Below are 24,214 nucleotides of genomic sequence, written 5' to 3'. Positions count from 1 at the left end.
AAAGACTTATAGTGATGTAATGGCTTTGACTTGGCTGTCGGGTGACGGATAAGTCTTTTGGATCCTCACGATGTCTCTTGGCAAACGAAGGATGAATCCTCGTGGTTTCCTTCTTTAGTCAGTAGTTTTCTGGCCGTACAAGTTTTTGTCTAGTCTCTACCTAATGTGAGACTTGCAAAGATGTTGTTCTTGGTTCTAATTTGACCTCCAAGTTGATTTGTATGTAGCACATTTCAGCAACAAGGCAGTTCAAAGTGCTTCACATCAGTGGTTTATTACCACCACGGACCGGTCAAGGCTTGGGGGAGTGGAGGGAGGTGTAAGCAATTTTACTGCACCCCCCATCCCCATACCCCCACACCCCACCCCCCCACCCCAGACTATCACAGCCTGTGGGGGTTTTCCCTGACAGTGAGCGAGAAGGCAGCCTGTTCAATGTGACAGGCAGCCAATCAGACAGCGCAGTGACGTAAGAACGGAGGGGAATCCCAAACAGCTGACTGAGAGCCCGGTCTTGTGCGAAATTCTGCTCCCCTGTGAAAATCTGTCCCCCCCTGTCGGGAGCGCGCATTGCAGCCAGAGAGGCGAATCTGGCCGATCTGACCATTGTCACGGCTCTTCTGATCGATTTCTCATATAATCACGTCAAGGTTGTAACATTCAGTTTAATCGGCAGCTGTTGTTTTAAAAAAGAAGCAATAACAAAATGATAAAATAAATAAATAAACGAGGTCTTCTTGCGCTGTTTTGTGTTATTTTAAACGCCAAGACAATCGGTCTTTTTCCAACTTTTGTCACTTAAGCCTGACAAATAAAAGTAAGTCACCAAACACAGTTTTCTAACATGTAGTGTTTTATTTCTAATTTTTCATTGCTGAGGATGGAAGCTGGCTGCTAGCAGGGCACAAAAATTAAGACTGCCTGAAAAGATGAGAGTGTAGACTTTCTGGTAAATCTCATTTTAATGTAAAATATGACAGATTACAGGATTAAGGAAATTTCTAGTACACCACATGCTATCACACATAACATTTTTTGAGAATTTGGAAACAGTTGCTCTTTATTTCCCAAAGTTATGGGGGGAGGAGAGGAGAGATTGGATATTTCAGCTGCCTGAAATTATTTGCCAAAGTTAAAGGAGGGGAACCAAATATTTTAGCCACCTGATATAATCCGTTCCCACTCTATAACATGGGAATAAATGAATTTACCAGGAAGTGTTTAACTGTGCTTTGGAAACATTTGCTCGTCATTGCACAAAGGTAAGGGGCCTCGGGATTTAAACTATCTTTCCATAGTTACCTTATATTAAAGTCCTGTAAGGATAAATATCAAACATAGTTTTCAAAATGTAATTTATTAACATAATACAACATACATAAACTAGCACACCACAGCAAACTCTGGTACCTAAGGCAAACACACAAAGCACTGGTAAGTTTTTTCAATTGGTGGGCTTCCGACACATGCCTGATGGAACCACCTCAGGCACATGTCACACTGGATCTAGGAAAGAAACCAAAAATTAAAAACATTTTTTTAGAAAAATGTCTTTACAATTACAATATACAATCAATAATTTTAGATTCCCTTGTTTTCCAACTGCTGGAGGATCACGAGGGGAAATAACCAAAATACAAACACAAAGGAGTAAGTAGACTAAATCAACCTAAATAGAACAAACAAAAATAACAAGAAACTCGAAATAAACATAATTAGACTCACCAATGAAGAACAGATGTGAAAAATAAGGCAGAATTAAATGGAAACAACAAAGGAACCACAAAAGAATCTGAGAAGGACGCTGGCGGAACAGCAGTCTTGGAAGATGCTGGCGGAGGAGCAGAAACCTAGGAGGATGCCGGCGGCAGAGCAGGAACCTGGAGGCCGATGGGACTCACGACGAAGCCCTGGAGGTCAGCCTGGAGAACAATAGGACTCGCTAGTAAGCCCTGGACGCAGGCCGTAAGACCGACAGGACTCACTATGAAGCCCTGGTGGCAGGCCTTAAGACCAACAGGACTCGCTACGAAGCCCTGGAGGTCAGCCCAGAGACCAACAAGACTCACTATGAAGCCCTGGAGGTCAGCCCGGAGACCAACAGAACTCGCCACGAAGCCCTGGAAGCAGGCCGGGAGACCAACATCGCCACGAAGCCCTGGAAGCAGGCCGGGAGACCAACAGGACTCGCCACGAAGCCCTGGAAGCAGGCCGGGAGACCAACAGGACTCGCTACGAAGCCCTGGAGGTCAGCCCGGAGACCAACGGGACTCGCTACAAAGCCCTGGAGGTCAGCCCAGAGACCAACAAGACTCACTATGAAGCCCTGGAGGTCAGCCCGGAGACCAACAGAACTCGCCACGAAGCCCTGGAAGCAGGCCGGGAGACCAACATCGCCACGAAGCCCTGGAAGCAGGCCGGGAGACCAACAGGACTCGCCACGAAGCCCTGGAAGCAGGCCGGGAGACCAACAGAACTCGCCACGAAGCCCTGGAAGCAGGCCGGGAGACCAACAGGACTCGCCATGAAGCCCTGGAGGTCAGCCTGGAGACCAACGGAACCCGCTACGAAGCCCTGGTGGCAGGCCTTAAGACCGACAGGACTCGCTACGAAGCCCTGGAGGTCAGCCCGGAGACCAACAGGACTCGCTACAAAGCCCTGGAGGTCAGCCCAGAGACCAACAAGACTCACTATGAAGCCCTGGAGGTCAGCCTGGAGACCAACGGAACCCGCTACGAAGCCCTGGAGGTCAGCCGGGAGACCAACAGGGCTCGCCACGAAGTCCTGGAGGCAGGCTGCGAGACCGACAGGACTCGTTACGAAGCCCTGGAGGTCAGCAAAGAGACCAAGGGGACTCACTACTAATCCCTGGAGGTCAGCCCAGAGACCAACAAGGCTCACTATGAAGCCCTGGAGGTCAGCCTGGAGACCAACGGGACTTGCTACAAAGCCCTGGAGGGAGGCCGGGAGTCTGACAGGACTCGCTACGAAGCCCTGGCCCCAAGCTCTTCATCTGACGCCTAACTAAAATAAAAACAAAACTAGAGTTTATAATATAACTCTATGACCCTGGCGACAAAGGAATCGTCTGGTGACGAAGGAGACCTGAGTTTGATGGCCTCAAGTTCCCATGGCACTGCAGTCCTGTGGGCCTCAAACTCTCCTGCCAACATCTTTCAAGCATTAAGCTCTTCCGCCATCAGCCCCCATGTGTCCCTGACACCGCAATCCTGTTGTCCTCTAGCTTTTCTGACACCAATAATCAAGCAGGAAGCTTGAAGCCCTCATGACTCTTCTTTATTTAGAAGTTCAATCTTTCAAACCAATACCTGATAGTGTCAATACACATTTTCAGGAGTTTATTGGAGAAGCCTCCGATCACACGACTCAATATAGACGGCTGCTCCTGTGGCTGGTCTGAATCTGACTGAACCAGAATGTCTTCGTGGATTTCTTCTTCAGATCCCTGCTGGCTCAGCTGTTCCATTCTGTTCCTCAGGCTGTGGCTCAGCTGTTCCACTTCGAGCTCCAGGTCAATGGTCATATTCTCCAAGGCAGCGCTTTTCTGCTCCAGGGCAGCGTGTTCCTGCTCCAAGGCGATGATTATATTCTCCAACGCGATGCTTTTCTGCTCCAGAGCGGTGGTTTTCTGCTTCAGGGCAGTGTTTACCTTCTCCAAGAAGGAGCTTTTCTGTTCATGGGAGATTTTTTCCTTCTCGAAGAAGTTGCTTTCCTCCTCCAAGATGGAGTTTATCTGTTTCAAAGTGCAGTTTTCCTGCTTCAGGGTAAATTTTTCCGTTGCCATGGCAGTGTTTTTCTGCCTCAGTGTGGTGTTGTCCTCCTCCAGGGTGGTGATTTTTTGCTCCAGAGCAGTCTTTTCTGTCACCAGGGCGGTGATTGTTTGCTCTAGAGCAGTCTTTTCTGTCACCAGGGTGGTGTTTTCCTGCTTCAGGTTATTCTTTTCCCTCTCCAGGGCAGTGTTTTTCAGATGCAAGGCAGCAATCTTTTGCTCCAAGGCAGTGGTATTCGGCTCCAGAGCAGTCTTTTCCATCTCCAAGGCAGTGTTTTTCTGCTCCAGAGCTGTCATTTTCTTCTCCAGGACGGTCTTTTCCTGCTTCAGGGTATTTTTCTCCTTTTCTAAGGTCGTCTTTTCCTTCTCCAGCGCAGTGTTTTTTAGATCCAAGTCTGTGGTTTTGTGCTCCAGTGTGTTGATATCTTCCTTTAAAGTTTTGATTAGGTCGAACAGTTTTTTTAACGCCTCATCCTTCTCCCGAAGCTGCTTGTCTTTTTCATGTGTAGCTTGTTCTGTCTTTATAGCTCGGATCTTTAGCTCCTCGTTTGTTTTAATCAGAGAATGTCTCTCAATAGACATCAAGTTGACCTCTTTCAAGATGCCTTGGAGCTTCTGAGTCTCTCTAACTAAGGTCTGCTGGTCGGAATCGGAAGACGACGCTTTGCTGCTCTGATTCATTGTTGATCTTTTTTGTCAAAAGTTGCTCCAAAAGTCCAAAAGTTGCTCAATGGTTTTCTTTATTTGTTTGTTAGGATTTGCCTTTTTAAAAGCTTTCGTTGTCAATTTCTTGTTAAAAGAACAATCCTTCTACGTGCTCTGGCTCTCTCGCTCTCTCGCTCTCTCTTCTGTAGTGGTTATGACCGTAGAATTCAAGAGTGCAGCTTTGTGATGCATTCTAGCTCAAAGTGTGCATCACTCTTTGTGACATCATTTTGCGTGATGTCACAAACTGATGTCACTACCTCAGCAGAACCACTAGAAAACTGCCGAAGTTTGAATAAAAACAGACTTTATGGCTGAATGCAGCTCGGCTTAGCTGATGGCTATTGGAGACAGTTCAGCTGGTAATATGTCACCAAGGCCGAAATCCGCGCTTGGGAGACAGCGGCTCTTGAGGACAATGGACTGGCACAGCAGGGTGCGAGGACCAACGGTCAAAAGGAAACATTGTGCCCGAAAACAGAAAAAGGGGAAACGGGCGGGCCTGTTGACCCAGCTGATGCCTAGGAAGCCACCGGTTCCGACTCTCTTTCTGACCAATGTCCGCTCACTGGATAAGAAAGTGGATTTGCTTATTCTTTTATTATGTCTATGGCTCAACCTCTCTCTAGCTAAGCAAGGTTGGTGGAATCAAATAATGTTCTCACTCTTTGGTTACCTAGCAACTCACTAATTCTTTGGTTACCTAGCAACAGCCTGTTGAGTCACTTGCGCAGCAGCAGTTTCTGGTTTCACCTCCATCCCTCATAATTATGTAGAAATAAAAAAAAAAGAAATAAAAAAACATTGGGATGTGAAAACTATGAATAAAACAAGAAAGTATTCCAAATATTTAAGATAGAAAAACTAATAACAAATTATTGATACAAGTATAAGACACTTATTTCATGATATTGTAATATTTTTCCATCCTTACCATAATTTGACTATTTCTGTGTTTAAAATCCATTTTAGTTAGTTATTATTTAGGATTATTTTCTGAGAAATTGAGTTTGATTAGTTTGAATGTAATTACTGAAATTCGTGGTTATCATTAACCAAATCTATATGACTCACGACAACATTTAATTTCCCTCTGGGATCAGTAAAGTTGAATTTTGAAGGCAAAATTTTACCAAGTATTTTTTTTGTCCAGTTTCTAGTGAAAATATCTTAGTACACTTAAAATAAGACAAAACTGACTAATAAGCAACTTTTAAGCAAGATGTAGAAGTTTGTTTAAGTAAATAATTCCTTAAAATTGCTGAAGAATTATTAGTTCCATTGACAGAATATGATACTTAAAACAAAAAAATTTTCCCCAGTTATAAGTGAAATAATCTGCCAATAGAACTAGTATTTTTTCATCAATATTAAGGAATCACTGACTTAAAACAAGCTCCTATACCTGAAAAGTTACGCATAAGTTAGTTGTGTCTTATCTTAAGTGTACTAAGATGTTTGCATAATAAACTAAACCAAAACGACTTGGTGAGATTTTGTGTTTTTGCAGTGAGGGAGCTGGAAACAATTGGAAATCATTTTTATTTCCAAAAGATGTGAAAAATTATGCTTAATGATGCACTAAAATAGAGCATACTGAAGTTCATAGTTATAATGTGAAAATTTTTGTATTAATATGATTAATATGTCAGTTATTAATTGGAAGAACAAACACCTGTGTGAGAAGAAAACTCCTCTTCGTAGGAAGCGATGGGGCTTCTGTCCACAAACCTTCTTTATCCATCAGCTCCTGGTCGATTTTACTGCCCCCAAACTTCACTAAAAAAAATAAAATAAGAGAAAGCATTGTTTATCAATCCGCCACGGTGGATTATCCCTCCCCTCAGACTTAAAGCTAACTGGACTCTCACCTATTAAAGCACAAGGGTTTATATAGAAAAATATTCAGATTTTATTTTGTGCTTTTGAAGACAGTGAGAAATAAAGGCATAGCTTTTCTTTTTTTCTCTCTTCTGCCCAGACTCTGAGCTGGATCCACCTGCTCAGCCTCTTCCTCCCGTTTCAAACTCTTCTAATTAACTAAAAGTTGAAGAGTTAAATGTGAATGAGATGTTTGCTACCTTTGACAAAAAAGCTAAAGTCTATGAAAGCAGTGTAGCAGTTTTGCTAATGAGGCAGTTTATCATGATTCAGCCAAAGTAATGAAACAACAAACTGCAGTCTGATCTTTATTGTTAATGTGTTTCTTCTTATTGAGCAGTGAAAGTAAATAAAAAGTATTATATGTCTTTTGTTTTAAGTATTTACTTACTGGAGGGTTTTATGTTTGTGCAGCAGAGCCACAGCTAACAGCTAACAGCTAGCTTAGCATATAAACCAAGCCTGTATCGTTCAGCGCTGCTGTTGCTCCTCCTTCAAGTTGGACTGAACCATTGTTCTAATAATGGTAGAGGGGGCCTAAAAATTAATTCTTATTTTTCATTAGATAAATGGCATATTTTGTTCGTTCTTTGTTGATGTTTTTTTGCCTTTTGATATTGATATTATTTAAATGCAAACGTTTCTTCAATGATTTTTTTTGGGTGGGACAATTCTAGACTTTTCCAATATGGAGGGGCGTCCGTATGTGATGAGATAAACTCATCCATACGTTTACCTTTAGTTACTGCAACAGCGGCTGCGTTTTCATTACAAATATGCACAAAACGTTGTAAATTTTCCATTAATGTTGAAAAAAAACCCACGAGTTTGCAATTGTGGCGTTTTCATTAAATAAGAAACGCAATTACAAACACGTGTGAATACGTTTGTTCACGCAATAAGTCATTAAAAAACATTGTCCTCCAACTGCTTCCTGTTGCCTTGTTTTTCGTGGTTTTGCGCCAGCGGCAACATCCGGTTGTTGATCATGTGACTTGTGTGGCGCGGAAAACGTCTTTCCCTTGTAGTTTTGCAAAGTAAACCAAATTCAATACACCTTATCCTTTCAGCAAAAACATTTTTTTTCCACAAAAAAAAGTTTTTCCAAATTGCTGTGTTTTCCGTTAGGCAAATGTATTTTCAATGTATATAGTCAATGGAAAAGCAGCTAGTGTCTCCACATCAACCAGACAGCTGCAAGTGATCCATCCTAATTAAAACCAGGAAGATAGAGTATAGAGTATCTTATCCCAGTTATAAGTACTTCCACTGGCTTCCTGTAGCTCAGAGAAGAGACTTTAAAATACTTCTACCATAATAAATACCTTAATAAATCACTAAACGACTTAGCACTGCTGTTGTATCAGTCTTCCAGACCTCTCAAGTCTTCTGGTACTAGTCTTCTGTCCAACCCCAGAACCAAACATGGAGAAGCAGCTTCCAGCATCTATGCACCACAAATCTTGAACAAACTTCCGGAAAACTGCAAAATTCACGAAACACTGAATTCCCTTAAATCAAGGCTAAATCCCCAGTGTATGGTAAGCCTGGCGGGCCACCAGGATTTACTTGACCCCCCACCAGGTTAAACTTTGTTTATTTATTTAAATACATCAGTAACAGTGATGGCAAAGACGGGTTTAGCTAGGCTTATATGTAATAAAACATCATATCTCTTTTAAAAACATAATGGCATTTGATTATACATACAAAACCAACAGGAAGACTAGTTTTATTTAGTGCACTGCAATATTTTCTTTATTGTTGATGTTTTATTTTTCAGATTTCCTGTCAGTTTTCAGCCTGTTCTTTTAAGACAAAAAACTCGGTGGAGTGATTTCCCTAGCACCACCAGGCTCAGCTAGTTTTCTGGAGGAAACCTTGTATATTGCTTCGTTCTTAATTGGTTCATGTATTTCGTTTCTATGATGTTAGGCACTTTGAATTGCCTTGTTGCTGAAATGTGCTACACAAATAAATTTGACATAGTCAGTCCTTTGTGGAACCATTACAGGAACGCCAAGATATTTGAAATATACTGCTTTCTCACTCAGATAGGATGCATTTTTAAATAATTTTTTACGTACTCCCACAGATTACCAACTGGATTTAGGTCTGCACTTTGACTGGGTCATTCTAAAAAAAAAAAAAAAAATGATCTTAACGATGCCGTTTGTTCTCAATCTTCTCTAACAAACCTCAGAGGCCAGAAACAAAACAGTTTTACACTGAGAGTAAATTATACATAAGTGGACTCTTTTTACTAATTGCATGACTTCTAAAGGAAAATGGTTGCTCAGGATTTTAATCAGGAGCACCACGGTATCCGGGTGAATACAAATGCACACGACTCTTCTAGTTGTTATTTTGTAAACCATTTTAAACACTACGCGTCACTTCCATGTCAGAATTACGCACTGCTTCATGTTGGCCTGAAATCACTCCTGTTGTTCTGTTTTTGCCTTTTGAATGAATGGATGTGCAATTTAAGCAACATGGTTTAGTGTGTTACTTTTATTTGCATTCATCCTCACCGTACAACAGTAAAAATATCATAATTCACTTGAAATAAGGCAAAACTAACTTGCATGTTACTTTTCAGCAAGACGTAGGCAGATTTTTCATTTATTTTTTTTACATGGGAAAACCATCTTGTTTTCTAGGTTTTCTAAACTTGTTTTGAGAAGGTTATTTTTTTTGTAGCGTATAAGACACAGGAAGAAATTTTGGTTATAAACTAAGTTTTCTTCTATTCTTTTCATCTCTAGGAGACCAAAGAAAATCTCGATTTTCTAAATCATGGTTAAATGAAACAATTATTTTAACTCAGAGCAACAGAAGTACATGCAAAACCTGCGAAGTTTGAGTCAAGAAAAAATTATATATGAGTGAAACATTCACACAGAAACCCCAGAGCAGCTGAACAATCTCCTGCAGTGTGTAAACCCTCACAGCCATATTGACATACATGCAATCAAGCAGGTCACTGTGTGTGTGTGGGGGGGTGCGTGTGTGTGTGTCAGCATAAACAGGGGAGACCCCCACTAAGCACTGGGTTGTTCAGCAGCTCCCTCTGCGTCAGAGCAGCTGTTAATATATGAAATCGTGCGCTGCTGCCCTTCATTTGTACTCAGTGGATCTCTGGACCTGGAAGGCATGAAGCCCGTGGTTAACATAGTGTGCATCCATCGCTTTTAATCTAAACCGCCGCGCCGCTGGCACTCTGCTTCTCTTAAGGATGGTTGAGTGTCAGATGCTTTCCAACACGATAAACCTGCAGAGTGCTCCGAAACCTGAAAATGCTCAACTCCCGTTGTTTAGAGTTTTGATTTCATCGAAGGAATCAACCTGCGTTCGCATCAGATGTCCCGAGGTGTATGTTAATCAGTTGTTTTTTCTCCAATATCCAGAGAGAACAACTCATTTTGCAAAGAGTGTAGCAAAACGAGGATGTTGTATGAGATAATTTAGTTGTAATGTTGGTTCCATGTACTTCGTGTCTTTATTTTTTCAATATGTTTTGCTTTTTCATGTGCAGAAGTGTTTTTAAAACCTCACACTAGGATTTTTTTGTTTACCTTCATCAACCGTAATTTTTTTATTTTCTTCTCTAACTAATGGGCAGCTGTAGGGATCTCTCTACCCAGGTGTTATGTTTGTTTTTGTCCTTTTGTGTTGTTTGGATGGGCTATACTGAAAAATCTTTCGCTGTGGCAGTTTTTTTCATCCACTGTATTTTACAGTGCATGAAGAAGATTGACAAAATTGTATAACATTTGTCAAATGAATTAAAAAATTGCAAATGCCTGCCACATGTCCACCAAGCTGGACTCTACATGTAGATTTTTCACTCTGCTGTTCGTACGCTTATTTTCAAAATCATCTTCACCTGTTAATGTCAAGAAAGTGAGAATTATGGCTCTTATCTCTTTCACTCTTTTGAATCTAATATAAGGATTTGCTCTTACAGACAGTCGTAAATTCATTCTGCATATAAAAAAATAGTCTTACTATTGTGTGATTTTAGAGCAAACTTTAAGCTGTGTGGCATCTGGAGAGCCGGTTGTGTAGCTTTATTCACACGATGTGCATGAGTAGATGTTCACCCCAGCCATCTGGGGGGACCCGACCCGAGAAAGCCTGCGGGTCTCTGTACATGCAACTGCACGTACATATTTTCATCTAGTGTAGCCCAAGCATATGGAGGATTTCATCTGGGTTAAAATTACATATTTAAAACCACTGGTTTCTTTTGATTGAGATCGTTTGTTTGCTTAAACCAGAAAAAAGGAAGAATGTAGTACGGATTTCAGGAGGAGAAAAGATTAATCGGTTGTCCAATTAACTGGTTGATCTTTGCTCAATAATTGGCATCAGAAACACAGAAATTCACTAATATCATCAAAATGGGAGTGGAGTGTTGCATTTCTTAAGATGGCAATAGGAGGAGGAGAAGTCCTTTTTTTTTTCACAGATCATCTCTTATATTATACATACTGTCATGACATAGTGGCAGTTTGAACAAATTGGTAAAAAAAATATATTTTAGCAAAAGTCACATACTGCAGTTTTAAGTGCTGAATAATTGGCAATTAAGCTTTTTAAGCACAAAATAGATTTTTATATATGACTATAAAACATGTATACTCATGGGCCAAAGTAAAAAGAAAAAAAAAATGGATTCACAAATCAAACATTGGCTGCTCGATAATCTAGATTTCAGAATGACAAACCCAAATCGATGCGTCTCCAGTCCTGGAACATGTACCAGGCGACTCTGTGAGTGTATAAATGGCTGCGTCTGCTGCATTTCTCTGTGTTATGGAAGTGATTTATGAACGCATATCCAGATAGTGTCAGCAGGCCACGACTGCACGACTACTGGAAAATGGTTTCTCCGCAGCGTATAAACTGCTGATTCAAGAGAGTTCTGCTGATTGCTAAAATCCTATCAGAAGAGGGCTATTATAAGGTTAGCATTCGCTTGTAATAACCTCAATCACAACAACACGACGGGTTGTAAAGGGAATTGCCATCACAATGAAGTGAAGTGGCCATAAACAATATTAGCTTGACTTTTTATGGGAAAAGACCAAGGAGTTGGGACGGAACGGGGTTGCTTCTTACGGGAAAGTGCTGCCTAACTTGGTATACAAAAAAAAAAAAGAATAAATAAATAAAAAAAAGACTGGACACTTGGCCTGCACTTGCAGCTGTATCTCAAAATGCAGTGAAAGACTTGAAAATGTCATCATTAGCAGGCATTTCCATAAGAAGAAGAAGAACGTCTAGCCAATCGTGAATAGTGAAATGTCAAGAGAAGAGGCGAGTCTTTCATATTCTGAGCCTCCATCAAGACTCACACTTTGAAACTCTTGGCACAGTTGGATAAGAATGTCAAAAGACGAACAAAGGGGAGAAAAAAAGACTGCGTGAAAAAGAAGAGAGACTGCGAGACTGACAGTCGCAGAGAAGGGATAGGATGGGAGGGATTTACGCAGACCTGGCTGCCTGTTATGCACCATTATGCATTTTCTCTACATCATTAAAAGTTTTCTTAGAACTGCAGAGCAGCAAGTTGATTTCGTATTTTCTTCGTGGCCATATGCCGCAGAATCTCGCAAAGCATATCGTGATGCACATCTCGGAGACAATCCTTTGGTTAGAGATGTGAAGCACTCATGTAAAAGAACTGCGCTGGTCGATGTGAGATTGCATAAGATTGCAGAAAGGAGAATATTTATGTGACTTCTGTACAAAATAATAAAAAAAAAATTCAATCATCCTTCTTACAGAATGTTTATTCTACTTTGCCTTTTTTTGAAGAAAAAAAGTACAGAAAAATAAACAGAACTGAGAGAAAATGACCAAATTTAATCATATAATCGGCATTGAAATAAAACGTTAGTTGATAGACTGTTCACCTCCATTTGCAGATAAAATTCTTAAATCACACGTGATAAAACTATAGAAACTCCTCTGATTTTTGTCACCGCTTTGCAGGTTGGTGTGTTAAACCTGAGTCCATCCTTCAAATGCATACCGTTGTGCACAAAACAGCGTTTATTTTCGCAAGATTTGCTTGCATTTTTCTCAAGAAAACCATCGAGAAAAATGTGCATAACGTCAACTGTGGGCTTCTGTAGTTTTCTGGCTCTTGCTCTTACATACTGCTTGTGATTCAGCAGCGCAAAATGTGATCACATGGTCTTAAGATTTTGAATTGGCATATATGTAATACAGTGTTTGGATGTGCATATATTAGAGGAAAATACAGTTATTGTTATTGCTAACACAAGTTAGCACAACAGTTAGCAAATCCCATTGGATTCCTGAGCAGTGCAGAACTTCATGTAGTCGGGTGTGATAAAGTTTCCAGGCGCGGTACAAGTTCAGACTTCTGGGTAAATGGAGTGTCGCTTTATACTGAAGATGAATCATCGGTTTCCAACAGCGACAGAGTTGATGTCGAACTTGAGTTTAGTGCCGGTCCCATGACAAATAAAAAGAAAAGCACATTTACCCAGCAGCTGGCGATAAAGGACTGTAACTCACATAGAAGAGCAGTGAATATTTCCAATCTTACTACACACTTATTCAGGAAATTAGAATATTCTTATTAAAAATGAATTCATTTTAGCAAGTCACCTCACTAAGAAACATAAAAATAAATTACAAACTTATTTTGAAGCGTTTATTTCTGTTAATTGTGACGATTTTTCATCACAATTAAAGCTAATGAAAACACGACATGAAAGGTCACAACAAAAACCAACAGAAAGACCTTTATGAATATAGAAATGTGGGGTTGTTGAGAAGTTTGCTTAATACCCGCTAAAAGGCAATTTATGGATGTTGCCGTAGAGTGAAAACATCTTGGCACAATGACTTGGCCAGAAAAAAAAGTGTCAACTCCAAACAGTCTTTTCCACAAACAGAAAACACACGTTATGTTCTCATCCTTGGACAGTATTACTGGTACGAATGAAAAACTAACAAACAACGTAGGCCTAATTACTCAAGCACACCAACAAAAACCTTGCTAAACGTCTCCCGTCTCACTTTCCACTCAAATTCATTTGCTTACCTTGATACACGCGTATAAAAAAAAGTACATTTAAAGCCGCTGTTGTCTAAAACCTGCTGAGCACTGAGAATTCTCTCTTTGGCTTCACGCACAGATGCATTCATAGCCTCAAGCGGTTTGTGTCCCATCATCTGGCGACACACAAAGTTAGTTAGGACACTTTTCATTTGGCTGCTGCATTGCGCCACGCCATCTCGGGGCAGCTTTATGCCCAGCCCCTGGTGCTTGGATGTTCAATGACAGATCCCAGCCGATGTCTTATCTAATCCTGCCGAGCAACAGAGGTGACCAGAAACGCCATTTATCAACCTGCCAAGCCCCAACTGGAAGCTAAACCCACGCTTAGCTCCTGTTAAAGACTTAAGATTCTTCTGGAAACATTGAATTGATTCTGAAGGATTCAGCATTTGGTAAAATACTAATCAATTTTTTTTTTGCACTAGACCTATTCCTAAGAAGGGGAATTACTTGATTGTTTTACCTGCCTTCCATCAGTAATAAAGTAATGCTGATGTTCCAGATTGCATTGCAGTGTTCCACCGTGGGAACTAGGAGACACACTGATGTATCGACTTGGCAGGTTTTCTAAGAGACCATGCCACTGTCATGGTTCAGAAATCCCTGAGGGAAACCACTCTTACAGACTGACATGCATTTCCAGCTGTGACATAACCCAGAACAGAATTTTACAGATTGGCATACTTCTAATAATTTCATAATTATATTAGGTATGGCTTAGAATAGGTTCTCATATATGCTAACTTGGCAACCTGCAAGACAGAACATACATATTTTTTTCAGGTCTTCACTTTAGACCATGTTAAGACTTTTCTTAATTGTAATTGGTCTGATGAGAAATTGGTCATAAACCATAGTTTAAGTCTTCATTTATAGCTTGATGCTTTAATGGCTCTGTCTTAGTTTTTGTGATACCTTTGCATTTTTCTACAAAAGGCACAGAAATGTTAGTAATAAAAGATAAAAGTTTCTTTACTACTGTTGTTCCCCAGGCAAATATTTTCTTGAACAGATGTAGAAAAGATTCTATCCAAGCAACTTGAAGGGTTTCCGTCAGTGCAATATGAGTCTGGCGGGCTACCAGGCTGAAGTTTGAACTACAGGAGGCGACGTCACTCTTTCAAATGCACTTTTCTAATCAACTTGCTCAATGAGGTGACAATCATCCTCCAGCCAGCATGTGAAGTTTTGGGCTTTCACACGTAGACTTGTACAGAGACGTGACGCAAGAAAATAGAAAAACGTTCAACTTGTGCCGCTGCCGCCGCAATCGTCTATTGGGTTTCACCCTGGGTGGCTAAAACCGTAACCTGTCGTGTCATGTATCAAGCTCATTAAAGTTGATGCACTAAACTAGGCAAGAGCAATCACAACGTCTGTTCCCTGGGACGGCCCGTTGTCTCGCAGCCTGGTCATGCATCCTCAAATTTTTGTAACTTGGCATGAATCGTGGACGCCATCTTTGAATCGAGATAGACCATTTGGAAAGGGGCTCAGGAAGCTCATTTTTGCAACAACAAAAGCATTTCTAAGCAGTTCTTATAAATGCTGATGGAGGTGAACCTGCTCTGCAAGAGCTCCTTCCAATTAGTCCATTTTGACTATAAAGGTGATGCGCCTTTATGTAAAACGGATTTAGAACAAGGACAACACAAGAAAGCTTTATTCAATAAATTACATTTTAAGAATATTTAATTTAGAAAACAAAGAAGCATACTCATTATTGTCAATTTTATTTCATATTTATTTTACTTTTAAATGTGACCAGAATTACATAGCGTGTTTTAAAAATCCATTTAATTAGAATTCAACTGAAGTACAAATAATGGATATTTATTTGTTTTAATTGTGCGTTTTGTGTTTACCCTTTTAAGACTATAGTTGGTGTTTAAGTATTGTCAATAATTACCTTGTTCGTATTTTAACATTTCCTGCCAACTTTAAAACATTTTTTTAAAACACAAGAACATATTGGGCCTCCGGTCGGCTCCCCATTCGCTCCTCCCACTGGGTTTAGCAACTTTTTAAGGGGACGCCCTGAACATGAAACTGAAACTTGAAAAATAAAAAAGTAAGAAAGGCGATCTCTTTGAATGTTCTCATCCCATCCAAATGTAGACTCTTCATTTAGAGAGTGAGTTTGATGCGGATCTTTGTCTGCATCATCATGTGAGGAATGCCAACTTTGGACAATTTTCGGATCTGGTTGGACAGAGCTGAATTTCTCTGCTGATGCTCGTCCCACACTTTAAGGCGTCTAATCCCAAAGTGATAGTTCATTGCAGTCTGTGATTAGACCCTCTCCCGTCACGCCAGCAGCAAACTAATAATGTGTGAACGGAGCTCATCAGCGAGCTGAGCACAAAGTGCCGCTTATGAGTAATTTTCTGAGTGCTGCGTTCCTGGAGACGTTCCAGACGTACTTCCAACACACCAGGTGTGATTAGATCGAATTTAGTTCTTGGACCACAAGTTTTACCGACATGAAAGAAACTTATCATTAATCACAGAGGTGCCTCGCTTATTGGCTGTCAGTCACAATTTTGTTTGAAATTGCTTCTCATTTTGATTTGATTCTAATTGTAATATGACATTGTTACAACTTGTGTAATTTGTTTTGACTCTGTAATTCAAAACCTGCCTGGATTCACATTATTTAACCACCATGTATTTGTATACTGAATTATAAAAATGTCAATGTAAGACCTTACAATGCTGCCAATGAATGTGATATTAAACTTTTTTGAGCCGTGGTCATCTTGAACTGCATTTTTATTAGTCTAATTTGAACTTTGTCTAGGTGAATTAGTAAAATACCATCCAGCCATTCATCCCCCACTTGATAATATAAGGTGCTCACAGAAGAACACAAAGATACACACAAGCAGACGACCATATTTTCACACACTCAGACACAAGGGCAAACGGGAAAGACCAATTAAGCTAAAAATATGCAGCTCTTAGAGTGAAGGAAGAACCAAGAGTACAGAGAGAAACAACCTTGGATCCACCAAAGCTCATTTTTTTTATGATTTGTAACCCTGTACCTACTGTCAAGCATGGTGGAGGCTGCTTCATATAAGGATCTGTTTTTACTGGTTCATTGCACAAAATAGGTGAAATAATAGACATGGAGGAGTATGTCCAAATTCTTCAACTTTGGATCAGCACTCCAAATGTTAAACGATAAGATCTGGGTATTTCATACCATTACCACACAATTACCATACCATTATTATTACCATCACATACCAGACCAATAACCATATCATATCATATCATATCATATCATATCATATCATATCATATCATATCATATCATATCATATGATTCCTAACTCTACCCATTGAAAATGCATGGACTTTGCTTAAAAGTTCATTAAAGGAAATTAAATCCACCCATTTAAATGGGCTCTTCTGCTCTTATGAACAAGAGTGTGAAATATTAATTTCCGATCCATAAAGTTGTTCTCACACAACCTAAAAAAAAGACTGTCAATCTATTTTTTTATTTTCACCAAAAAGTCAATGACTCCACACATTGTGTTCTCAATGACTCATTTCATACAATATGAATTGCTGTTAGACGGCTCTTTCTATAGATTTCAATTTAAGGTTTGGCTTTCTGAGTGTAAAAATGCCCCTGCAGCTATTATAAGAAAGAAAAGCTGCAGCTACTGATTATGGAAGCACTTTAGTCAACATAAAATCTTTCTTTCTTTCTTTCTCTCCCCACAGATTCCCCCTGCTGAGTACTGAATTCGGATAGGGTCTCCGTCTGAACTCCGTCTGGTAACTCCCATCCAATGGAAGTAGACATGATTGTTTAACCATTAGTTACCTGGCTGCTGGTTACTTTCTCAAAAGCTTATACAGCATCTCACCCTATCTTGAGATAAATCATCAGTAATAAGTAAAGAGGTACTTTAAATTTACATTTAGTGCCAACTCTCCTTGTGCCAAGATGGATGAAGCACCTAACAACAGGACTTCCTTGGCCAAAGGTGCCAAGGACATCGCAAAGGAAGCCAAGAGGCATGCTTCCAAAAATTTCAACAAAGCCGTTGATCGTGCCTCTGACGAATACTCTGCCCAACGCAGCTACAACCGCTTCCAAAACGAGGATGAGGACAACTACAATGCATACAATCAGCCGGACGGCCAATACGGTGACAACGCAGCCAACGATGAGGACGGGGCGTCCAGCGACGCAACCGAGGGCCACGACGACGAAGATGAGATCTACGAAGGAGAGTACCAAGGCGTGCCGGCCTCCAACAACGAAAAGCTCCGGGACGGCCAGGTGTCTCTGGGCCTAAAGAGCCTCAAGAGCCAAAAGGAACAGGAAAACGAGAGGCAGGCCGACGAGGAGGAGCTGGCTCAGCAGTACGAGCTGATCATGCAGGAGTGTGGCCACGGGAGGTTCCAGTGGCAGCTTTTCTTCGTGCTCGGACTGGCGCTCATGTCTGACGGCGTGGAAGTGTTTGTGGTGGGGTTCGTCCTGCCCAGCGCTGAGACGGACATGTGCGTCCCCAACTCTGGCGCGGGATGGCTCGGTAAGTGGTCTTACTGAATGAATGTGTGAAACCACTGCAATACATTCTGCTTTATGTTACTCAGTGGGTTTTTAAACCTCCAGTGTTTTGTAAAATTGACTTTTACATAATGTTATAATATTATGAATTCCTGGGGTGAAATCCTTTAATCTCCCATGGCAACCATTCAGTTGTGCAAAGCACTTGGGTAAAATCCGCACGACTCCAGAAGGACTTGACACTTTCAACACGAGTCTTAAATTCTTTTGTGACGATATCCCTTTAAATCATGATGTTGCTCTTGGATTTCTGTTTTACAATACTATTACATAGTGACACATGGATAACTAATCACTAATTATTGTGTCATGATGGATTTACTATTTTCAGACCCACATGCAGAACACAATACAGGAGAGGTATGTACGGTAATTGGTTTATTGTGAAACGGCAAGTAAAGGGTGTAGAAGCTCTGGTCTGGTCCAGGGAGGAAACGGGTTCACGGAGCAATCGGCTCTCTAAAGAGGCAGAGCAGAATGGTGAGTTCAGGGTTATCGGAAACGGGAGAGTCACAGAATAAACGGAGCTTACTTGTGGTTCGATGGTGTGAGATCCAGGAGGGTTTACTGTGAGGTTCGGGGTCTTTGTCTTTTAAGTGGTCCAGATGGTACGGTGCCTGACGGCTGGTGTCCAGGAAGGAAACGGGGAAGTGCGTCGGAGGGCGGACAGGTAGGCTCGGGCTTGGCGGGGACAAAGGAGCGATGCAACTGCCAGTCGTGGAATCCGGGGGGGAACTTGTAATCAGACTGAGGAGGTGAGTCTGGGAGCTCGGGCAACCAGTGGGTAGGACCCACGGCGTCACGAGGGGAATCTCGATCAGAGATGCAGACAGGATCCGTAAGGGCTTCTCCGGAGGGAAAAAACCTGAAGGCCGAAAACAACAGGAAAAAGTCACTGGGGAATTAAGGTCAACGAGAATTCAGATCAACGAGGAAGGATAAGAGGCTAGTTCTAGGAGGCTCAGAGGTACCGTTTCTGGCTAACACTCGGGCACTGAAGGACTGGCAGGAGCCTCCTTTAGTACACGCTGCTGATGAGTTGATCAGGTTCAGGTGTGCTTGATGGCGGTCTACACACACACTCCTGTAGGTGAGTATGGCGCCATCTGTCGTGAAAGGTGAGTGTATGCACAGAAAAACCCACAAAAGAACCAAAGGACCCCCGAACCACAACAGTACCCCCCCCCTTAACGGCCGCCACCTGGCGGCCTCGAAGAACCGGACGTCAGTGAGGAACGGTAGTCGGTGATGAGGGATGGATCCAAAATAAAAGAACCCGGGACCCAAGAACGCTCCTCCGGACCGTAGCCCTCCCAGTCGACGAGGTACTGCCAGCCGCGACCTCGCCGACGGGAGTCCACGATCCGGTGGACGGAATATGCAGGGTGACCATCAACGTCACGGGGGGGAGGAGGGGCGTTGGCTGGAGGGCAGAGCGGGCTGGTCCGGACGGGTTTAATGTGGGACACATGGAAGGTGGGATGGACGCGGAGGGAAGTGGGCAAACGGAGACGGACAGCGGATGGACTGATGACGGCTTCTATAGTAAAAGGACCAATATAACGGGGAGCTAATTTTTTAGACATAGATTTGAGGGGAATGTCTCGGGAGGACAACCAAACCTGTTGACCGGGTGTGTAGGTGGGAGCAGGAATCCTCCTGCGGTCAGCCTGGCGTTTAATCTGTTCGACAGTGCGGTTGAGATTGTCTATAGTAGCCTTCCAAACCCTCTGACAGCGACGGATGTGATGACGGACGGAGGTGACAGAAATATTCTCTTCCTCGGCTGAGAGTAGAGGTGGTTGATAGCCGAGGGATGCTTCGAATGGGGACAGACCTGTAGCAGCGGAAACATGGCTGTTATGGGCATACTCCACCCAAGGGAGATATTGAGACCAGTCAGAGGGGTTGGAGGATGAAAAACAACGAAGGGTGGTTTCCAGATCCTGATTGAGACGTTCTGTTTGGCCATTGGACTGCGGATGAAAACCAGATGTGAGTGAAACATTGGCGTGTAATGCTGAACAAAAATTCTTCCAAACCTGGGAGATGAATTGTGGTCCTCGATCCGATAGGATGTCCTGCGGGATGCCATGAAGCCGGAAAACGTGTTTGACCAGAAGTTGTGCTGTTTGGAAGGCCGTGGGTAATTTACGGAGGTAACGAAATGGCAAGCTTTGGAGAAGCGGTCAACAATGGAGAGGATGGTGGTCATGCCTTTGGAGGGTGGCAACCCGGTGACGAAGTCTATCGATATGTGGGACCATGGGCGCTTTGGAATAGGAAGTGGCTGAAGGAGACCAGCCGGGGGTTGATGGGATGTCTTATTACGGGAACAGACGGTGCAGGCTCGAACATAATCCCGGACATCTTTGTGAACGGACGGCCACCAGAACCTTCGGTTGACTAGGGCGACGGTGCGACTGATGCCGGGATGACCAGAAAACTTTGATGCGTGGATCCACTGAAGAAAACGGGCCCGGGCGGAGGAAGGAACGAAGGTCTTATTGGGTGGACAGGAATCAGGAGCTGGGTCGGACAGTTGTGCTTGTTTTATAATGTCTTCTATTTCCCAGGTTATTGCTGCAACTGTGCAGCTGGGAGGGAGGATGGTGGCTGGAACCTTCTCAAAGTCATCAGATGAGTAGAGACGGGAAAGGGCATCAGGCTTTATGTTGCGAGATCCTGGGCGATATGAAATGGAGAGGTTGAACCGGGAGAAGAATAACGACCAGCGTGATTGTCGTGGATTTAGCCGTCTCGTGGAACGTAGGTAGGACAAATTCTTGTGGTCGGTCCAAACCAAGACTGGAAGCTCTGCCCCCTCTAGCCAGTGTCTCCACTCCTCCAGGGCCAACTTTATGGCTAGTAGTTCCCGGTCCCCCACATCATAGTTCCTTTCAGGTGGTGTTAATATGCGTGAAAAAAAGGCACAGGGGTGAGTTTTATTGTCTTGGGGTGATATCTGAGACAATACTGCTCCAACTCCGGAATCAGACGCATCCACTTCTACGATGAACTGCCTAGAGGGGTCCGGTTGAATGAGGATGGGTGCGGTGGCAAAGAGGTTCTTGAGACGAGAGAAGGCAGCCTCAGTCTCCGGGGTCCAACTGAAAGGAATCTTGGTAGAGGTTAGAGCGGTAAGAGGTAAGGCTGTAATTGCGGATAAAACGACGGTAAAAATTGGCAAATCCGAGGAAACGTTGTAGCTGTTTGCGGGTCTCTGGTCTTGGCCACTCCAGGACCGCCCGAATCTTTTCCTCCGTCAGCCTTACCTGTCCGCCCCCAAGAATGAAACCCAGAAATGACACAGACGACTTGTGGAATTCACACTTTTCTGCCTTGACATATAGCTTGTTTTCTAAAAGTCTCTGCAAAACCAGACGGACGTGATGCTTGTGTTCATCTAAGGATTTAGAGTAAATCAGAATGTCATCGAGATAAACGAATACAAAAATGTTTAGGAAGTCTCTTAAAACATCGTTTATCAGAGCTTGGAAAAAGGCAGGATCATTCGACAATCCAAACGGCATAACAAGGTACTCAAACTGCCCAATGGGTGTTTTAAATGCTGTCTTCCATTCGTCTCCCTTACGAATGCGCAGAAGGTGGTAAGCATTTCTTAATACCAGCTTGGAGAAAACTGTTGCTCCATGGACTGGTTCGAAAGCTGATGACAGCAGCGGAAGGGGATATTTGTTTTTAACTGTAATATTATTTAGTCCCCTGTAATCAATGCATGGTCTCAATGAGCCATCTTTTTTCCCTACGAAGAAAAACCCTGCTCCCAGGGGTGACGAAGATGGGCGGATTATGCCCGCGGCTAACGACTCTTTAATGTACTTTTCCATGGTTTCTCTTTCAGGACGGGAGATGTTATACAATCGGCTGGAAGGTAATGGGGCACCGGGTAAGAGATCTATGGAGCAATCGTACGGACGAGAAGGAGGTAGAGAGAGAGCCTTGGACTTACTGAAAACGGGAGTGAGATCATGGTATTCTGGAGGAATGATGGACAGGTCGACTGGATCAGCCTCCTGCGGCTCAGCCGGCGGAGGACCTGGGGGAACAGCTGAGCGGAGACATGATGAGTGACATGACGTGGACCAAGATTCTACACGCCTGTCTGACCAGTGAATTTGTGGGTTGTGTTGTTGCAACCATCGAAACCCAAGGATTATAGGCGAGTTGGATGTGGGAAACACGAAAAATGAAATGAACTCACTGTGATTACCGGAGATTATGAGGTGAAGCGGTTTGGTTTGGTGGGAGATCTGTGGAAGAGTCTTCCCATCTAGGGCAGTAACTCGCAATGGAACAGACAAAGGTTCGGTTTCTATGGCCATTTGTTTAACCAAGGACTCGTCTATGAGGTTCTGTTCGCAGCCAGAGTCAACAAGGGCAGACAACGGGACGGAATGATTGTGATAAATTATTGTGGCAGGTAATAATAATCGAGGAGAGTCTTTGCTTAACAAATGGTCCGCCAACCTCCTCGTTTCTAAAAGCGGACCTGGGGGTTTAAACGGACAGGGCACTGAGCGAGAAAATGACCAGGGGAACCACAATAAATGCATAGGCGGGCTGATATGCATCGTTGCCGCTCCTCAGGAGTTAGCCGAGTCCGCCCCACCTGCATGGGTTCGGGCTCCTGGGGAGCTCGGGGAGGAGAGACCCCCGGAGTGAGAGTCAAACCCCCCAACTGTTTCGCTGGCAGATTTCTCCGGCTCCTTTCTCTAGCGCGAGACCGGATTCTAATGTCAAGACGAATAGTTAAATCTATCAACTCCTCTAACGTTTTTGGTTCGTCTAGTGTAGCTAGTTCGTCTTTTAATGATTCGTTCAGGGCATTAAAGTATGCACTCTTTAATGCCGCGGCATTCCAGCCAGTCGCTGCAGCTTTAATGCGGAAATCCACCGCAAAGTCAGCGACGGTTCGGTGACCCTGCTTAATGTTCCATAATTCACGGGAATTAAAGGATTTGTCAGAATCGTGGCTGAAAACTTGTCTGAACTCCTTTAAAAAATCTTCAAACGAGCACCCATACTGAGCTGGATTCGGGAAACGGGCTTCTGCCCATAATAATGCTCGTCCAGACAACAAAGACAGAACGTACGCAATCTTTGCGCCGTCTTGGGAGAAACTTTGTGGGGCATGGTTAAAGATGATTGAGCATTGAAGCAGAAATCCATTACATTTACTTATATCACCTGAGAATCTCTCCGGAGTTGGAGGACGGATGTCGGAAAACGTAGGCTGGATTGCGGGGACCGGAGCTGGATCGGGTGCGGGAGCTGGGGTCGGAGCCCGAGGAGTGGAACCCTGGAGAAAATGTGCTAATTCGGTTAATCGTTGATTAGTCTCTGCTTGCTGTCTGCTTAGCTCTCTTAATACGGTTTCGTGTGTTTGCAGAAGTGACTGTTGGTCGGACAATGTTCTCCGTATTGCGTCTGCTGGACTGAGTGTTTGGCCCGAGTGTTCTGTCATGATGGATTTACTAATTTCAGACCCACATGCAGAACACAATACAGGAGAGGTATGTACGGTAATTGGTTTATTGTGAAACGGCAAGTAAAGGGTGTAGAAGCTCTGGTCTGGTCCAGGGAGGAAACGGGTTCACGGAGCGATCGGCTCTCTAAAGAGGCAGAGCAGAATGGTGAGTTCAGGGTTATCGGAAACGGGAGAGTCACAGAATAAACGGAGCTTACTTGTGGTTCGATGGTGTGAGATCCAGGAGGGTTTACTGTGAGGTTCGGGGTCTTTGTCTTTTAAGTGGTCCAGATGGTACGGTGCCTGACGGCTGGTGTCCAGGAAGGAAACGGGGAAGTGCGTCGGAGGGCGGACAGGTAGGCTCGGGCTTGGCGGGGACAAAGGAGCGATGCAACTGCCAGTCGTGGAATCCGGGGGGGAACTTGTAATCAGACTGAGGAGGTGAGTCTGGGAGCTCGGGCACGGGAACCACAACACATTGGTGATGTCACATTCAACATGTTCTAGAGATAACATAAGTGCAATAACAAGGCATTTTATTAACAATTTGTGCTTTTCTGCCGCACAGACACTTATTTCTAAATGATTTTCCTTTGAAACTTTTCTAAAACTTGACAAATGTTGTGAAACGCAGCCCAAATTTTAACA

The 24,214-nt window shown here is 43.0% G+C and overlaps 1 protein-coding gene and 1 long non-coding RNA gene across 2 annotated transcripts in view; one reads left to right on the top strand and one right to left on the bottom strand.

The window, feature by feature from the left end:
- LOC116723803 (synaptic vesicle glycoprotein 2C-like) overlaps positions 1–24,214 on the top strand; it is a 74,951-nt gene that overhangs the window by 11,527 nt on the left and 39,210 nt on the right. The window contains exon 2 of the mRNA XM_032568956.1: positions 17,220–18,037. Coding sequence (XP_032424847.1) covers positions 17,446–18,037 — 592 coding nt within the window. The 5' untranslated portion in view covers positions 17,220–17,445. The remainder of the gene's footprint in view (positions 1–17,219; positions 18,038–24,214) is intronic.
- Positions 23,618–24,021, bottom strand: LOC116723807 (uncharacterized). Its single transcript, XR_004340041.1, has 2 exons — positions 23,785–24,021; positions 23,618–23,711 (listed from the first exon to the last, which is right to left on the bottom strand). It is a non-coding gene; the product is annotated as an uncharacterized LOC116723807 (long non-coding RNA).

The sequence above is a fragment of the Xiphophorus hellerii genome, chromosome 8 (assembly GCF_003331165.1).
Source record: "Xiphophorus hellerii strain 12219 chromosome 8, Xiphophorus_hellerii-4.1, whole genome shotgun sequence".
NCBI lineage: Eukaryota > Metazoa > Chordata > Actinopteri > Cyprinodontiformes > Poeciliidae > Xiphophorus > Xiphophorus hellerii.
This window is presented reverse-complemented; position numbering and strand designations above follow the sequence as displayed.